The sequence below is a fragment of the Dermacentor andersoni genome, chromosome 4, assembly GCF_023375885.2.
Source record: "Dermacentor andersoni chromosome 4, qqDerAnde1_hic_scaffold, whole genome shotgun sequence".
In the NCBI taxonomy this organism is placed as follows: Eukaryota; Metazoa; Arthropoda; class Arachnida; order Ixodida; family Ixodidae; genus Dermacentor; species Dermacentor andersoni.
In genome coordinates, this window is record NC_092817.1 from 37,543,138 (window position 1) to 37,558,064 (window position 14,927).

The following is a 14,927-nucleotide window of genomic DNA, read 5'->3' on the forward strand; positions in this document are numbered from 1 at the left end:
AGTGATCTATGTGCATATGCTGGGTTTCACACAATGTTTTCGTGCAGGAAAGTGCCTGCCATTCCGAGTGAACCATTTGCCGCCCAGGGCCTGCAGGCGCCAGTGGTTGACCACATTGTACCACCCACTGGTGTGAGCGATTGTACCAATAGTTTGCAGGAAGGAATGACTGGCCTGGTGACACGGCATTCAAACCCTGGCTCGCAGGCTAAGGTGAGTGAAGCCTCAGGTTTCCTTGGCTAGCTGCACTTGCGGGGCTACCCAGCACTTCACATGTAGGCAAATTGTATATGGCACTGTGTTATGTGCTTTTGTTGGTATTGTGGGTGACATCTCATTGCCAACTGAAGCATAGAAAAAAATGGCCATCTCACGCTTACATCAGCCTCTCAGCATGCAGCCCCAAGTCCATGCATATTTGTGGTGTCTCAAGGGAGAATTACTGCACAGATCAGCCTTGTGTACCTCTGAAGCAGAGACCCAGAAAAAAAAAATGTGTGGAAGGCATGGCATATCCTGTTCAATCTAGTCCCTTTATGATCGGTCAGCAGCGTTTGCATAGTTGAATTTATTCCTTTTATCATCTGTTAGCAGCATTTGCGTAAAGTTAGATAAATTTTTGAGTTTATTTAACCTTGAGTGCACACTCACTTTTCACTCTGGCAGCAAGTCTGTAAAAAAGCAATGTTCAGAGCATACCAGTCTTCCTTTGTTTGAATTATAGGGCCGTGATGGAAAAAGGGACTCTGTGTTAGAAACACGCAGAGAGATTTTAAGCTTGTCAGTTGATTAACTTTTAAAACTGAGCATTTTGCAGCTGCTACTTTCAAATTCATATTTGCACTTCACAAGCTTCTCAACCGATTTTGTTTGTAATTGTCATAGCTTTAGCCTGAGAAATGTTACTGAAGTTGTGAACAAGAAAGTGACTTGGTACAAGTGGATGAGGGAGTAACTGATACTAAGAGCAGCACTATTTTAGGTTAAGGAATGGCATAAACGTAGTACAGTACTTGTGCTACCATAGTGAATGATACAAGCTCGCAAGATGTCAGTGATTGATAATAAAACTTAATTTGCATTCAACATAAAAAAAGATGCAGCTTGGTCATTTTTATTAGATCTTTGTATAGCAGAACTTGCCAGTGCTACCTCTTCCCTCTTCTCTCTGTAGGCACATTTTTCAACCTCTAAGGTCATTGACACAACGTAGGATTACAGTTGATGCTCATTACAACATACCGTATTAATCCAGCAATAAAAGTCCATTATATCCTAAGTTCATTCTATCCAAAATTAGGGTCATAGTATGTTGTGAAAGGGCGAAACTTCACATATACTGCTGTCTAACTAGTAAGCTATTGCAAAAATGATGAAAATATGAAAATTATTTTAAATAGCTATAGATAAATGGGTTTACGCAGTAATCTTACAGCCAAGCATGGCGGCATGGCGTCTTCCTGTCTGCCGTTTTTCAGACGCTGGTTGCTGACAAATGCCATGTTCCCTGTACAAGAGCATACATGCACCCGCACAACACCAAGATTAACGGCTGGCAAAATTGCGGGGAGCCGGCCGGCCAGTGCTGCATTGCCTGTTTAAACAATGCCTGCAGTGCCTTTTTAAAATTTTCAGAGAAATGAATAAATGCACACCCTGCAGGGGCATGGGGTTGTGCTGCATGCAATCATAAATGACTTGAGGCTACTGAAAGCTGTGAGAGGGGCTGTACAGTAAATCAGGCGGTGTTCGCGTGGTTGTTGGGGGAACCCTGCCTGTGTCTGCATGCATGCCACGAAGTCTCTGCTGTCTGTGAGACGGTAGCAAGGGTTGTCTTTCCCAATATAGTGTTGCATGCAGGGCTGCATTTGTTGCCTGCACCGTCTGCGTGTTGGAGGGTGGGAGGGAGATGTGGGGCTTCCTGCAATCACCTTGAGAGAAAAGTGGTGCTGCGGTGCTGTCTAATGCATGAGAATGTTGGCTAGGGAAGGTTTTGGATTGACATCTTGTCAGGACACCCTGAAGATGTAACTGGTGACAAGTGGTCCATGATACATGTTACAAATGCAAAATCAAACAGGACGCAAACAGAATACACAGACACTTGTTGGTCATATGTCCCATTTGATTTTGCACTGGAACATGTATGACAAACCTAGCAAACAATTAGCTCACCGTTCAGGATTAGTGACAAAGGGTCTGTCTGTCACAGTGGTTTAGGCACTGATACATCTGCATGAAAGACTCTGATTTTTCTCTGTTATTATTTATTAAAACATTAGCATTCTTGTTAGGGTGTGTAGCTATATTAAACTTGAACGGTACCGCAGGTGGGTTGCTAAAGTTGGATAAAATGCAGTAAGGTCTTCGATCGTACTGCGCTAGTTTCAATCATATGTTTCCATGTTCTTTGTTTTTATGTTGTATTGCATGTGGGTAAAAGCTATCACAACATGTATTACAGGAGAGCCAAGACTCATTATGAGTATTTAATTGAAAGAAAGCTGTATTTGCACAACTGTGACTGTATTGTAGGCCAAGCACGTTCGGTACAAACCAAACCTTCCCCTTGCGGGCATTCCCATGATCACAGCACTCTCTAAGGAACTCGTACAGACGGCAGTGCCAGGTTTCTCTCTATACTCCATCTCACAAGTCATTTACAGCGCTGTGGAAGCTGTAGGATTGCTTAGCCAATAGGAATATCTAATGCCCCTTAACCCTTTGAGGGTCAATTTTTTTCGCCATATGCGAGCGCCCAGGGTCAATTTTTTTTATTGCAGATTCCAATTGTTCTTAGGGACTTATTTCGAAAAAAAATTACCACAATTTTTCTAGGGTGACCGTAAAGTGAGAAAAAGATATTTTGCGTTGGTATATATGTACTCTTTATTCATGAATAACAACAATAAAAAAAGGAAATAAGCTTATAAGAATAAAAAATTTGATGCATTGTTATAGCTCAAGGCTTAGAATATGCGCACATGAGAATATTTCGCAAGTCTCAAATGTTGCTAGTCGTATAATAATATCTACGTCCATAGCAAAATCAAGCTGCGTAGGTGTGCTCACTCAAGAAAACTGTGGGGTTGTGTGCCCGTCAAAAAAAGCAACACGTGCGACAAATTTCCGCTAATCTTCATCTTATCGCCAACCAGAGTCAATTAGTTATTGCGAGTGTCAAAAAAAGAAACGGAAACGCATGCATGGCGGCATCCTTCCTATGCGCACCCCGGTGAGCACTAAACGAGCGAGAGACAGGCGGTCGCCCTTTGCGCGATTAGTAATGAGATAGCCATCAGTTTTGCAACCGAAAGAAGCCGAAATCGCCCGTGGAACAAAACCCGAACCGCCGCTCATCCGCGCACACGCCAATAGGCCAGCGGTAGTATATAGACGAACGGGAGCTAACTAGCTCTAAAACAAACCATGCAACTAGAACCGAGAGAGGGAGGTGCGCAAAAGAATTCCCTGTATTCCCACATAGTGGCAGCCCATGACAGAGAAGAAAAAGTTATGAAATTGGCGCGCTTTTTAAACATACAGGCGGCGCCGTAAATATACGGCATCGACCATTTTTGGACTTTTTCGCGGTGCCGTATATTTACGTCATTGACGCTCAAAGGGTCAAGATGTGCTCATTCACGTCGCGTCGTCGGCTCAGCGTCTGCTTGCTATCCTTTTGATTCACGCTCCACGATTGGTGGATTGATGCAACAGATGTTTTGGCATTGTACCGATAAGCTGCGTTTTCATGAATGTGACAGTAGGGCTTTGCTTCATCTGTATGCTTTCTCAGCAGTTCCTTCCCGCCTTCTTAGCCAACAGTAAGGGCAAATGCCTTTATAAAGGTTCACCTGTACTGCATCGTCTGCTCGGCGTCTATTGGCATTTTCTCATCACCTTCATCACATACCGTACTAGAGCAGAGTAGTATATTAACGGTGCACTGAACAATTAGGCCTTTATTGTGCTCTGAATTGTCAACACATCACCAGTGCTAATGTTGTGGCACCATCTGCTAACTGGAAATCAAACCACATTTATGGCTCGTTGATGCCTCTGCAGTCTTATCAGCGTCAAAACAAACAGTCGCTCTCAATAATTGCGACAAAACATACCTAATGCTTTGTCCTCAGCGTGAGATGAGATTAAGCGATGCCGAATTTTACTTCTTATTTCTTGCAGTCAGGGTGGATGGAGAGCTAGTAACAAGAGCGAACTTGTTTCGAAGTGGGCTTTCTGTACTGTATGGGCCACTGTCTTGTAATCATGGTTAGGATGGCTATTACAGTTACCAATGTTAAGCACCACAGTAATTCATGCTATAAAATGTGCATGTGCAAAGGTCCTATATGTCATGTATCGCTGTAACGTATCATGTACCAAGCAAACATAAAGCCCTCTAATCCTGCCAATAATCAGACAGTTATGCCTGGAACTATATTCCGCTGCACAAGGATATTAACTGTGTACATCTCGTAGCTTCAGTAGTGCAGCAAACGACTTGTGAGACGGAGTATAGGTATCTGTCGGAAGCTCCGTGGAGGGAAGTGGACGTCAGATCCAGGAGGCACAGTGGTGGACGGCAGTGGGCGGGTGGGTGCCTGTTGGCATGGGGGTTCCTCCACCGTGTGCGTGTTTGTGCGTGTCGGGCACCCAGGAGAGCGGTGCCCTGATGGCAGGTGGTGCTGGCCGAGAGGACGACTGGCAGATGCCGTGCCTGGAGCCCTCGCCCGAGCGCCGGTCTGTGCGTAGTGCTGCCAAGCGCTGGGGGCCCCGCTCGCCCGAGATGCCCATGCTTGTGCCAGCAATAAGCAAGGCAAGTGATGGCAGAGGACCACATTGTTTGGCCAGTTAGCTTGTGTTAAGAGGGCAGCTCTGGCATTTATATTTTTAGAAGTGTGCGGATCTGTATGCAGTTTGTTTCGTTAATTCTCACTGTACACTTTAGTCACGTGTACCAAATGGCATGATTGAGAGTTGGGTAGTTTTTCAGCCGGCTAATTAAGGTCGGTGGGCACACTTCAAACCTGTGCCTTCAGATGGATGATTTCTACTTGTCACCCTGCGACTGCTGCTCATGACGTCAACGTAGGACAATTCCTCGAGTGACAATGCTGGAGGCAGCATCTTTTGAAGCTGTCTTTAAACAGTTGTGCAGGACCCTTGTTGCCATGAATGACCGTGTTAAACCTATATTCTGGAGTGAAATTTTCAGTAGTGACTTTGCTTTCCTAAAGCAATCCTTTTCAGTTACTGTTTTTACAAGAAAAGTCTGTAGCCTAAGAACTTTTTCACACATAGTCCCAAGTTGTCTCTTCTTTTGTTCCCAGCACGGGCCTGCTTTAACATCACGGCTGACACTATGAGGAGCATATCTCTGGGCTACCCGATTCATTTTTGGTCCCAATGTCTTATATTTTGCTAATTTAATATAGATAATTTCAGCAAATTTAGATAAAAGCTAGATTGTGTTGTTACATGAGGCACATAGAAATCTGAGCAAGTTCTTTTCTGTCACCATGAAAATTTCGGGGTGAACAGCAAGAACAGTGCTACAACAGAGACCAACGGGACACATGTGCTGACTATCTTCAACTGTGTAACGAATTCATTCTGCTGTGGTGCAATATTTGTAGCTCAGAACAACTTGTCATTGAAAGAGTCGGCATGGTCTGCTGAATGTTTTTTCCATGCAAAGAGAGGACACACAAGGGAATCGAAACATGCAAAAAACAGCACTACCAAGTTGTTTTATTAAAGGGTTCTTGAAACAGTTCAGACAAATTTTGCAGATGCGTAGGGTACAGCTAAAGTAAGTCATTCGTACCACAATTTGTGTACCACATTCGTACCACAATTCATTCGCCAAGTGATCGGGGTTAAGCTCTGCCTTAGTTAGCTCTGCGTCATAGTAGGACGTCGTGTCATTTACTTCCGGTTGTCTTGGAGCCAACGCGCGAAGCAGCGTGTGTTGCGAGCATTCTGTTGCAGCATCAAGCATGTCCGATATTCCGGTAACCACAGGCGAGCTGGGAATTTCGATGGATAGGTGGAGTCATAAACTAAAGTCCCTCCATACTACTATTGCTGTGATGAAGGAGCTTTAGCATAGACGTACGTGAGCGGCCTTATCGGTCTGCATGATCCAGCCACCTAGTGGTGCAGAGCTTAACCAGCCAAGCAAGGAGCTAATATTGCTCTAACCAAGTGTAAAACATTTTAAACATTTAGAAAACAATGTGTTCACAATTACGCTCCTGCCATAAATTAATGCCAACAGCAAAGGGGAATAAATTTTGTTACTGCTATATTAGTGCTGTGTTTGGTTGAGCTCTGTGCCGTTAGGTCGCTGCACCATGCAGACGGTTCACGTTTCACGTTTGTGCTTCCGCTCATCCGTGAAAGGATGAAAGCACTTGCATTTACCCGAATACCGGACATGTGAAACATTATTGTAGTAGCAATCCTCCAGCATAAAGTGACGGGCGCAAACTTGCAAATCCTGGTACCGATCGGATACCCATAGTTCGATGCGCTGCAGCCACTCTGCTCATCTGCTGTCTTGCAGAGGGACACGATGTCACTCTGCATGACATATTACCAGTCGCTACATTTGCAGCCTACAATGTAACAAGGGCAAACCATGGTGCTTGCGAAAAGAAAGATCGAGACCAACACTGACCGTGGAGCTCTCGTCAACACAAAGCACATTGTAACACATGCAGGCAGGCAACTTGCAGAATTGTGATACTGCATTTTATCGCTGGCTTAGAGTTGTAATACGAAACAGATGATTTCTTTTCTTTTTTGAAATTTTGCTACTTTCAATAATGTTTATTTTAAAAATTGACGGCCTAGATAAAAAAAGTCTGCTTCTTGCCGTCACTAGATTTAAGCTTTCTTTTTGTATTAAATGTATGTAAAGAGATGGAAACTACTGCTCTGCTCTGGTATGCATTAAAGCAGTCAACACTCTTGGGATAACAAAGCCGTAGCTATGCAGAAGCACTCAATAATGAGTTCCCATGAGTAGTTCACTGGTCACGACACAAAAACTGCTATTTCACAATCCAAGTTCATAAGCAAGAACACAAGGACAATGCTACCCATGCTTCAAAAAATTTAAAAAGGAATACAGAAAGGACATCATGAGAATTTCTTTTAAATGTAGCAAACCTCATCAAATTTGGTGCTGTAATTTCCAAGAAAAATGATTTCTCCATTCACATTTATTTAAATAGCCGCGAGCTAAAGCTTCCTCTTAACATATAAATCTGTGTTTAAATGTAATGAGTGCACTGGGCTCAATTTACTACTTTAACTTTTGTGCCAGTTATAAAGAGCTGAGTGCATTTTTTTAAGCCTATTCAGACAGTCGTCCTGCTGACTTTCTAGGTAGGAGGTCATGTTCAGCATACTGGTTGTGCATTCAGGTGGTTGGTGCTTAACAGAATGTAGGTTCTTGCATTGGGCAGCTTGGGCACATGCAGCAAAGCATTGCAGTGGAACATTTGAGTGGGTGCTCTGTGCCTGAATTACACTCGATTTTCAGGTGCCTGCAGAGGAGGCTGAGGAGGTGGTGTCTAAGCAGACGACGCAGCTTCTCCTGAGCCGATTCCAGGGAAGTGTGGAGGTGGACAGTATTGATGGTGTGGACTTCTTTAGTTTCTCTAGTGTGGAGGACCTCAACGAGTTTGCTCGTTCCATGGACCAACTACTCGAAGAGCAGTATCACGAGCCGCGCTCCCCGGACGGATCGGCACCTTCCTCGGTGGCGCGGTCTGGGGCAGCCGACGAGGAGTGGCGTGAGTCAGACTGGACAGAGGAGCGGCAGCCTGTGGTTGTGCTTCCGCGCAAGACGACAGACATCACCAAGATCAAGGGGTGGCGCCGTAAGGCATTCGGTTCAGACCAGGCAGCGGACCACACGACACGCTGGGTCATGGACCAGATGAATGAACAGGCATGGCGCCATCAGGATGAAGAGAAGCCAGAGCCACCTGCATTAATGACACGGAGGGCAGCGGCAGCAGCAGCCGCAGCTGCTGCAGCGGCGAGTGAAGGCCAGCGTTCAGCATCAAACCAGGCGATACCAAAGCCTGAAGCAAGGAGCATGATGGTTGAAGTTAAGCAGGAGAAGTTGCAAGGTCAGTGCCTCTGTGTTGCATAAGGCATTCTGTGTTCAGCATTCTTCCCGTGTACTTTTATCTGCAGTTGAGTTGGAGACTCTTGGTTGTAGTCTAAATATCCGGACTTCATTGATGTGTAGTTAATTCATGCGAATTGGTGGTGACTGTCTGCCGTGCTTTTATTGCCAGGCTGCTGTTCTATTCATATATATTTTTTTAGCTGTATGTGCTTTTTTTCATTTGCTTGCATTATGTAGAAGTATAGGCAGTGCCATGTTGTATTTTTATTATTACTATTTTCATTTTCCCCCACTGCCACTGTATTTTTTCTGACTAAGCCTTTTCTCATTAGGTTAGAAATTATAGTAAAATTTTTGAATAGTTGATATAATATGAGTATTCAAAGCAAATTGAATGTATTGGCAGCCATTTGGAAGCAAACATGGTTATTTTCTTTTGTTCCTACCTAACCTGCGGATGTTTGCCCAATTTTGTGCTAGCATGTACACATTGCGACAGAATTTAACGCTTGAGGTAAGCTCAGCCATTAGAGGACTAAGCTCTGCAAGAAAGCCTACCCTTTAGTTGCAAGGGGCACTGATCTGTGAACAGCGAGGGCTCATCCTAGCCCAACGGAAAGGAATGGAGGCGATTGAGCAAAGGAGCCCAACTGCAATGAGAACATGTTCTTGGGGGTATGGGAGTACATAGCCTCACTGGGCAAATGTGCCAGCTTCCAGCTGTTTGCATAGAGTTATAGGTGATCTGTTACCGCGATACTCACCTGAGCAAGACCCAGGACTCGTGCAGATGTTAAGGGTGATGGGCATTACCACCATGCCTGTGCACCAACGCAATACAGTCAACATCCGATTTTTTTAACTCTCAGAGACTGCGAAAACGTTTGAAAAAATCGGGCAGTCTGAAAAAATGAATGCATGCCTTTAACTGCCCTCGAGGGCCCAAACCACCGCACCCACATCCGAAGTAGCTTTAAAAGCTAAAAGCCTGCCACTACACTTATTAGGCATCTCGGTGCTCATACTGTGCCAGAAAACAGCAGGTACGCGCGTGTATAATAAAACACATTTTGTGTCCTGTGGCAGTAGCCCTTTAGCACTCACGGTATGCTCCACCGCATTAGATTGCGTATGCTTGACCGTGCAACGCCGCTGTATCGCGGCGAAGCTGACTTTCGGGAACCGGCATTGTGCAACTTGGATCCTTGCTGTGCTTTCCGTGATTTGACACCATCAGCGAGGATTACGAAGGTAAAGTTGGCACCATTGCTGACAGCAGTGAATGCATTAGATTAAAAACACTACCGGACAGCAGGAAGGTTGATAGCAAACATAGAAACTGCTTGTCCTAATGACAGCAGAAAACTACCGCTACTCCTGCCATCGGATAGGTGTGTGAGAGCGCTGGTTTGAGGCTGTGAGATAATCAACATGGCAGCAGTGGTGGCTTCAGTTAACACCGATTCGGACTTGTGGTCACACCAAAAAAGTGATAAATCTAACATAGAAGGGTTTCAGGGTCTAAAATTTCAGACACCATTATACGCTAACTCTTATGGGTATGTGGCGGGGCTGTAAAGCTGCCCAAGTTGTCAGGTATCTCTGAAAAATCTGTCGTTGACAGTATGTTAAAAGGCACTGTTATGAATATTGAAGTATGGGTGCATTACACATCTTTGACTGGTGTTATGAGGGTAGCATTTTGTTTTGTTCAAGCACTCGTAGGTTCCATCCCCACCTTCGCACCCTGCGTTACACAGTAGAACCCTGCAGACACATCTTTCACAAGACTGTTAAAAAAAAACAAGAAAAACGTAATAGCCGAGAAATGGGAAAAACTTAGAACTAAGAGTAGTGGAGAACTGCACACAATTTTATTTTAATTATTACATTTGAAAATAAGTCGCAGCGTTGCCTGAAAGGCGAAGCATCGATTGTGATGCTTAATTTGTAGACATGTATACAAAGTAAGGATAGCAGTTTCATCGGCCGTATAAACTTGTAAAGATTCGCTTATTAACTAAATTAACAGGCATGGTGTCAGCGTGCACAGGCAAACATGAACACATCACACTCGATGACCGCAGACACTTACTATCAAAACACTGCCGCGAAGAAGCGTGGCAGCAGCAGCTAGCCAAGTGACCTTCATACTCTCTATCGCTTCAACGCAAACTGAATTTTGTCAAGGCTGCCACCAGTTGTTTCAGGGACGGGGTTTCAGCGACCTTCAACAGTGTCTGCTTGGAGCTCAAGCCAGACTGACCGTCAGATAGGGTCCAGCAGGGAAGATGAGATGATGTAAAAACAAATAAAAGAAGTTTAATACATTGTTACAGGTGAGCGGTGCACTCCAAGACAAATAGTACAGAAACATTCAGCGTGTGTGCTCCTGCACGCAGGGGCAGAGAAGATTTTTATGTGGCATTTTGCTACCCTTCGTATACCCTACAACATCCGGGCAACTTTATTCTCGCTTACTCCCTGGTAAAGGGCCTTGTCAGCACACTGGTCAGCCCAAACAGAGGAATTTGGCGAGAAACTACTCACTGGCTTAGAGGTGGTGAAAGCAGGTCACATCGGGTCAACACAATGGTCAACCCACACACAGGAATTCAGAGAGAAACCACTGCCTGGCATAGAGGGGGTGAACATAGGACAAAAGAGAGTAGGATTTGCATTGGTGCATAATCCCGTCGCGCACAGCTGACGGGACAAGTCTTTTCATGTTGACTGTTATTACGATTAGGCACGTCGTGTCTCAGGCATTTGGCATCTGTTCCATTCATTGTTGCACAAAGTGAACCATAACAGTGGTGAGAACACAGCATGCACAAAGGTATGAGCTTTTGGCGCACCTAGACACCTCCCTCAACGCATATCATATTCAAGATGCGGCCTGCTCGGCCGCGCAATGTGCACTTGCTGGCAGAGTACATCGCTGCCCCCTCCCACCCTTGTGCTTGCGAGATTGAGCCGTGATGGTTGGCTCCCCTTGCAAGCTTTCACTCGCACATACAGCATCTGGCGCACGGTGATGGTGTTATCGCCTTTGGACTTTATATGAAATATATTTTTTCGCTTGGGTAGTTTGTGCCAAAACCAATTTTATGGCTACAACGTGTCATAGACGCCATCTTTAGATAGTAAATACGAATCTCAAAAGCCATGCTTTTGCTGGCTGAAACTGAAAATGCCATAGGTGTCACCCCCAGCACATTGGGCGGCCAATCCTATCGTCAAGCCACCAAGCCTGCTATATGAAAAGTTAACATGGCTGCTTGGGCTGGCGTGGAGTGGTAGTTCACAGCATATGATGCGGGAATGGTCCCACAGTTGCGGCGCAACAGTTGGGTTCCCAATGCGTTGGGTCCTATGAGAGCTGTGCCGGGATCAGCCAAAAATGACGTAACAGCCAGGAAGACACAGCACCCGGGAACACGGCAGCAGGGTTCTTACTGTATTGGTGGTGGTTTATTCTTGCAAAGGCAGTATTTCAATGCCAATGAGTTGGTTGGATGTCACACACTGTACACACTGAAGGGAAAGAATGAAGAGGCTTGCTGCAAGTGCTGTGCTGCCGGAGTCTTCCACGCAAGGTAGCATGAAACGCAGGCAAAGGAGAAGACTAGTGGTTCTTTCTTGGGCAGTGTTCATAACAAATCGTACACCACCACTTCATTTAGTAGGGTGTTAGCACAGCTTGTGCCTTGCTCATTTGTCATTACTTTAGTAGCACTACTCATGCTCCTTAGCTTAATAACGCTTGATATGACAAATGAAGTGGATGCCAAATGACACAGGTCCAAGTGCTTTTGTGTTTATGGGCATTTGATATGGTGTATAATAATGCACAGGTTGGCAAGGCCATACATAGTATGAAATAACTTGATTGTGAATTAGCAAGGGTCAAATGAACATGATTTTACTGTAATGGCTTACTAGTCTTTTTTTTTTGTTGTTGTTGGTGACATAATTGCACGAATTCAGCATGTTAAAGAAACTATCTAATAAGTCCATCTGTGTATCATTATACAATATTCGAAGTTAGGTAGTCATATTTGATTGGCGTTAAACAATTTTGATGTTTGCACACCCCTATTTTTCAAGCCTAATCATGCTAATAATGTGTTTAAAAAGCATCTTAACAGTTGTGACTGATTATTTGGAAGCTGTTCCACTTTACTAACATGACTGTGGAAAAAGTGAGAGAGTGGTGTGCAGGTATAACTTCAGCTCTTTCTGTGCTGGTGTAAAAACAAACCCAACTTATCTTTCTGATGGAATGCCTATACGGAAATGCGCACCAGATATCACATATTCGTGTCTTGATTAAAAGGTAAAACATGCCTAATGAAAATAACAACATATTGTGACGAGTTATTGGCACACTGTGAAAAGTAAAGTGTTTCAGCTTCGTAATGCAGCGCAACTACATAATTACTAATGCAGCGTTTGAATTGTAGCTCCACACATGCATGCACTAAATGTGCCTAGAAATTCCTTCCACTGGCTGTTGTCATTTGCAAAATGCATTGAATTTGCCATGGGGGCCCAGTGGTTATGGCATTTCACTGCTGAATATGAAGTCATGAGTTCCATGGTGTCCATGTTCTGATGCAAATGGAATCAAATAGCACTTGTGTGCTTAGATTTTAGTGTGTTAAAGAACCCTGGTTGGTCAAAAGTAACCACTTTCCGCATGGTTTAGCATACGTTATAGAAACAAAACATCCTCTTGCACAATAAAGAGTCGAAAAGAAAGAAAATCCTACATATTCACCCGGAATCTAGGTCCTCTAGCACTCTAAATAATGTTTGAGTTCAGTATTCTTTTTTTAATGTTTGGGGTAGCTCGACACAAAACGTGCAAAAATTAAGTAAATAGGTTATTTTTGCTATTTATGCCCCTGAAATCAGCACACACAAAAATACCAGGGTGTTTGTTTACTGCTTATTGGCCTACTGTGATGTTTTAATTGAGAAAAACATTTGTATGGTCTTGTGAGGCAAGCATTAATTGCTGTATCATATATGATACAGCATGCAGTTATGGGTTGTTTTGTAGAGGAAAGAAGACATTTGTTTTTTTGCAAAAGAAAAAATTTGGTGCTAATGTTTGTAAAAGTTTTGCTTTTTCTTATCACCATTATTGGCGGGGATAAAATTGTAAATAAATATTCCAGCAGTGTTTATGATGACGATATCATGGGGCCTGTCGTGTTCTGAGAGCTAATAACAGTAGCAAGAAATAACTTGTAGGAGGATGGTTTTGTCTTGGCTTATGTCAAGCTCCTAAACACTATCTAAAGCAAAAAGTTACATAAAACCAAGATTTATAAATGATCTGGCCTTGATATTGGAGCTATCTTTATGTTTATCAAGAATGACATCACATTTTGAAACAAACTTGTTCTAGCTGGAGCTACAAGAAATATACTGTAAATTTTAAAGCAATATTTAAACTTATTTTAATGATTCTGATATCTTTTGAAAGTTCTCGGCAATTTAAATGTCTTTCTGCACGGTCATAAATATACTCATAACTGCTTGGTGTATCATATATGATATGCAAATACTTTGGCTCAACATTGCCACCAAGCATTTCCTTAGAAAATTAAGGTCTGTTTAGGCATATCTGTCCTAAACAAAGAATTGCCTAATTTTTTCACATGAAAATTAAAATTTATGCATTAAGGGGATAATCTAGAGCCCTTCCCCTACAGCGTCTCTCATTGCCATGTGTGTTACTTTGGCACATTAAGCTGCATGATTTTTTCATTGTTAGCCAAGTGCATTGACACGAGGCCTTCTGTTCTCCTTGTGCAGCGCCTGAGGCCTCGATGTCCAAGGGTGTGCGCTGCGCTTTCCTGAGCTCCAAGTTGGACGAGTTCCTGCAGCACCAGTCAGAGCTGCGAGTGGGCCAGCTGGCCCAGCTTAACCCCAACATTGTGCCGCTGCCTGAGGGGCAGGGAGTGCTTGCACTCAGCAACCCAGTCCTTGCATGTCAGCCCCCTGAGGCAGCATCCAGGCAGGTGGGCCCGACCAGGGAGATGACAGCTCGTCCATCACGACGTTACGTCAGACCACGGGCACGTGCATTTTGCTTCATTTTGCCTTTTTCAAAATGCAAAAGAACTAATGTAATTAGATTTCGGTCCACACTAAAGAAAGGTGGTCCAAATATCCGGAGTCCCTCACTACAGCATACCTCATAATCATATTGTGGTTTTGGCACGTAAGACCCCATAATTAAATTTAATTACCGTATCTATTCGAATCTAGGCCGACAGTTTCTTCAAATAAACATATACCAAACTTCGAGGTTTGAGAATTTTAAAAACGCGCTCAAGTTTGTAATTGAAAATGATAAATATGCTGCATAGCTAGCACCATCTAGAAAAGTCAGTATCGCAGCCACTACTAGCCGTGCCAGTGGCCAACTGAAGTACATGAGCGATGTCGATATTTTGACCTGTGTTGTACAAGGAGGTTAAAGAACAACTGCTGGGGTGGAAACGATGTCCCAAAAGTGAAGCCGCACAGGAGGTGCACGATAAAACTATGAATGAACAATAAAAAACGGCGAAGAAGCGTTTTTCGCACACTTCCTGTGAGCGAATCAACCTCCTTGGTTAATCATGGTTTAGTTTGCCAGTCAGATACTACGTGTATCTCTGTATTACTGGTTTTAGTGTGAAATCTGCATATCTTGCCATATTTTATTGGGAAGAAAGTTCTCAGTATTCAGAAGAAATTATTATTTTTGTTG

The 14,927-nt window shown here is 43.8% G+C and overlaps 1 protein-coding gene across 7 annotated transcripts in view; it reads left to right on the forward strand.

Moving 5' to 3' along the window:
• Nucleotides 1-14,927, forward strand: part of LOC126536643 (uncharacterized) — a 64,867-nt gene that overhangs the window by 12,095 nt on the left and 37,845 nt on the right. For 6 of the 7 annotated variants that reach the window (XM_055073620.1, XM_055073619.2, XM_055073622.2 and 3 more), the window contains exons 3-6: nucleotides 48-213; nucleotides 4,664-4,822; nucleotides 7,559-8,153; nucleotides 13,985-14,247. In XM_055073620.1, the coding sequence (XP_054929595.1) occupies nucleotides 48-213; nucleotides 4,664-4,822; nucleotides 7,559-8,153; nucleotides 13,985-14,247 (1,183 nt within the window). Of the gene's footprint in view, nucleotides 1-47; nucleotides 214-4,663; nucleotides 4,823-7,558; nucleotides 8,154-13,984; nucleotides 14,248-14,927 lie in introns of those variants that run through there. The other variant, XM_055073625.1, reaches the window with a different exon arrangement.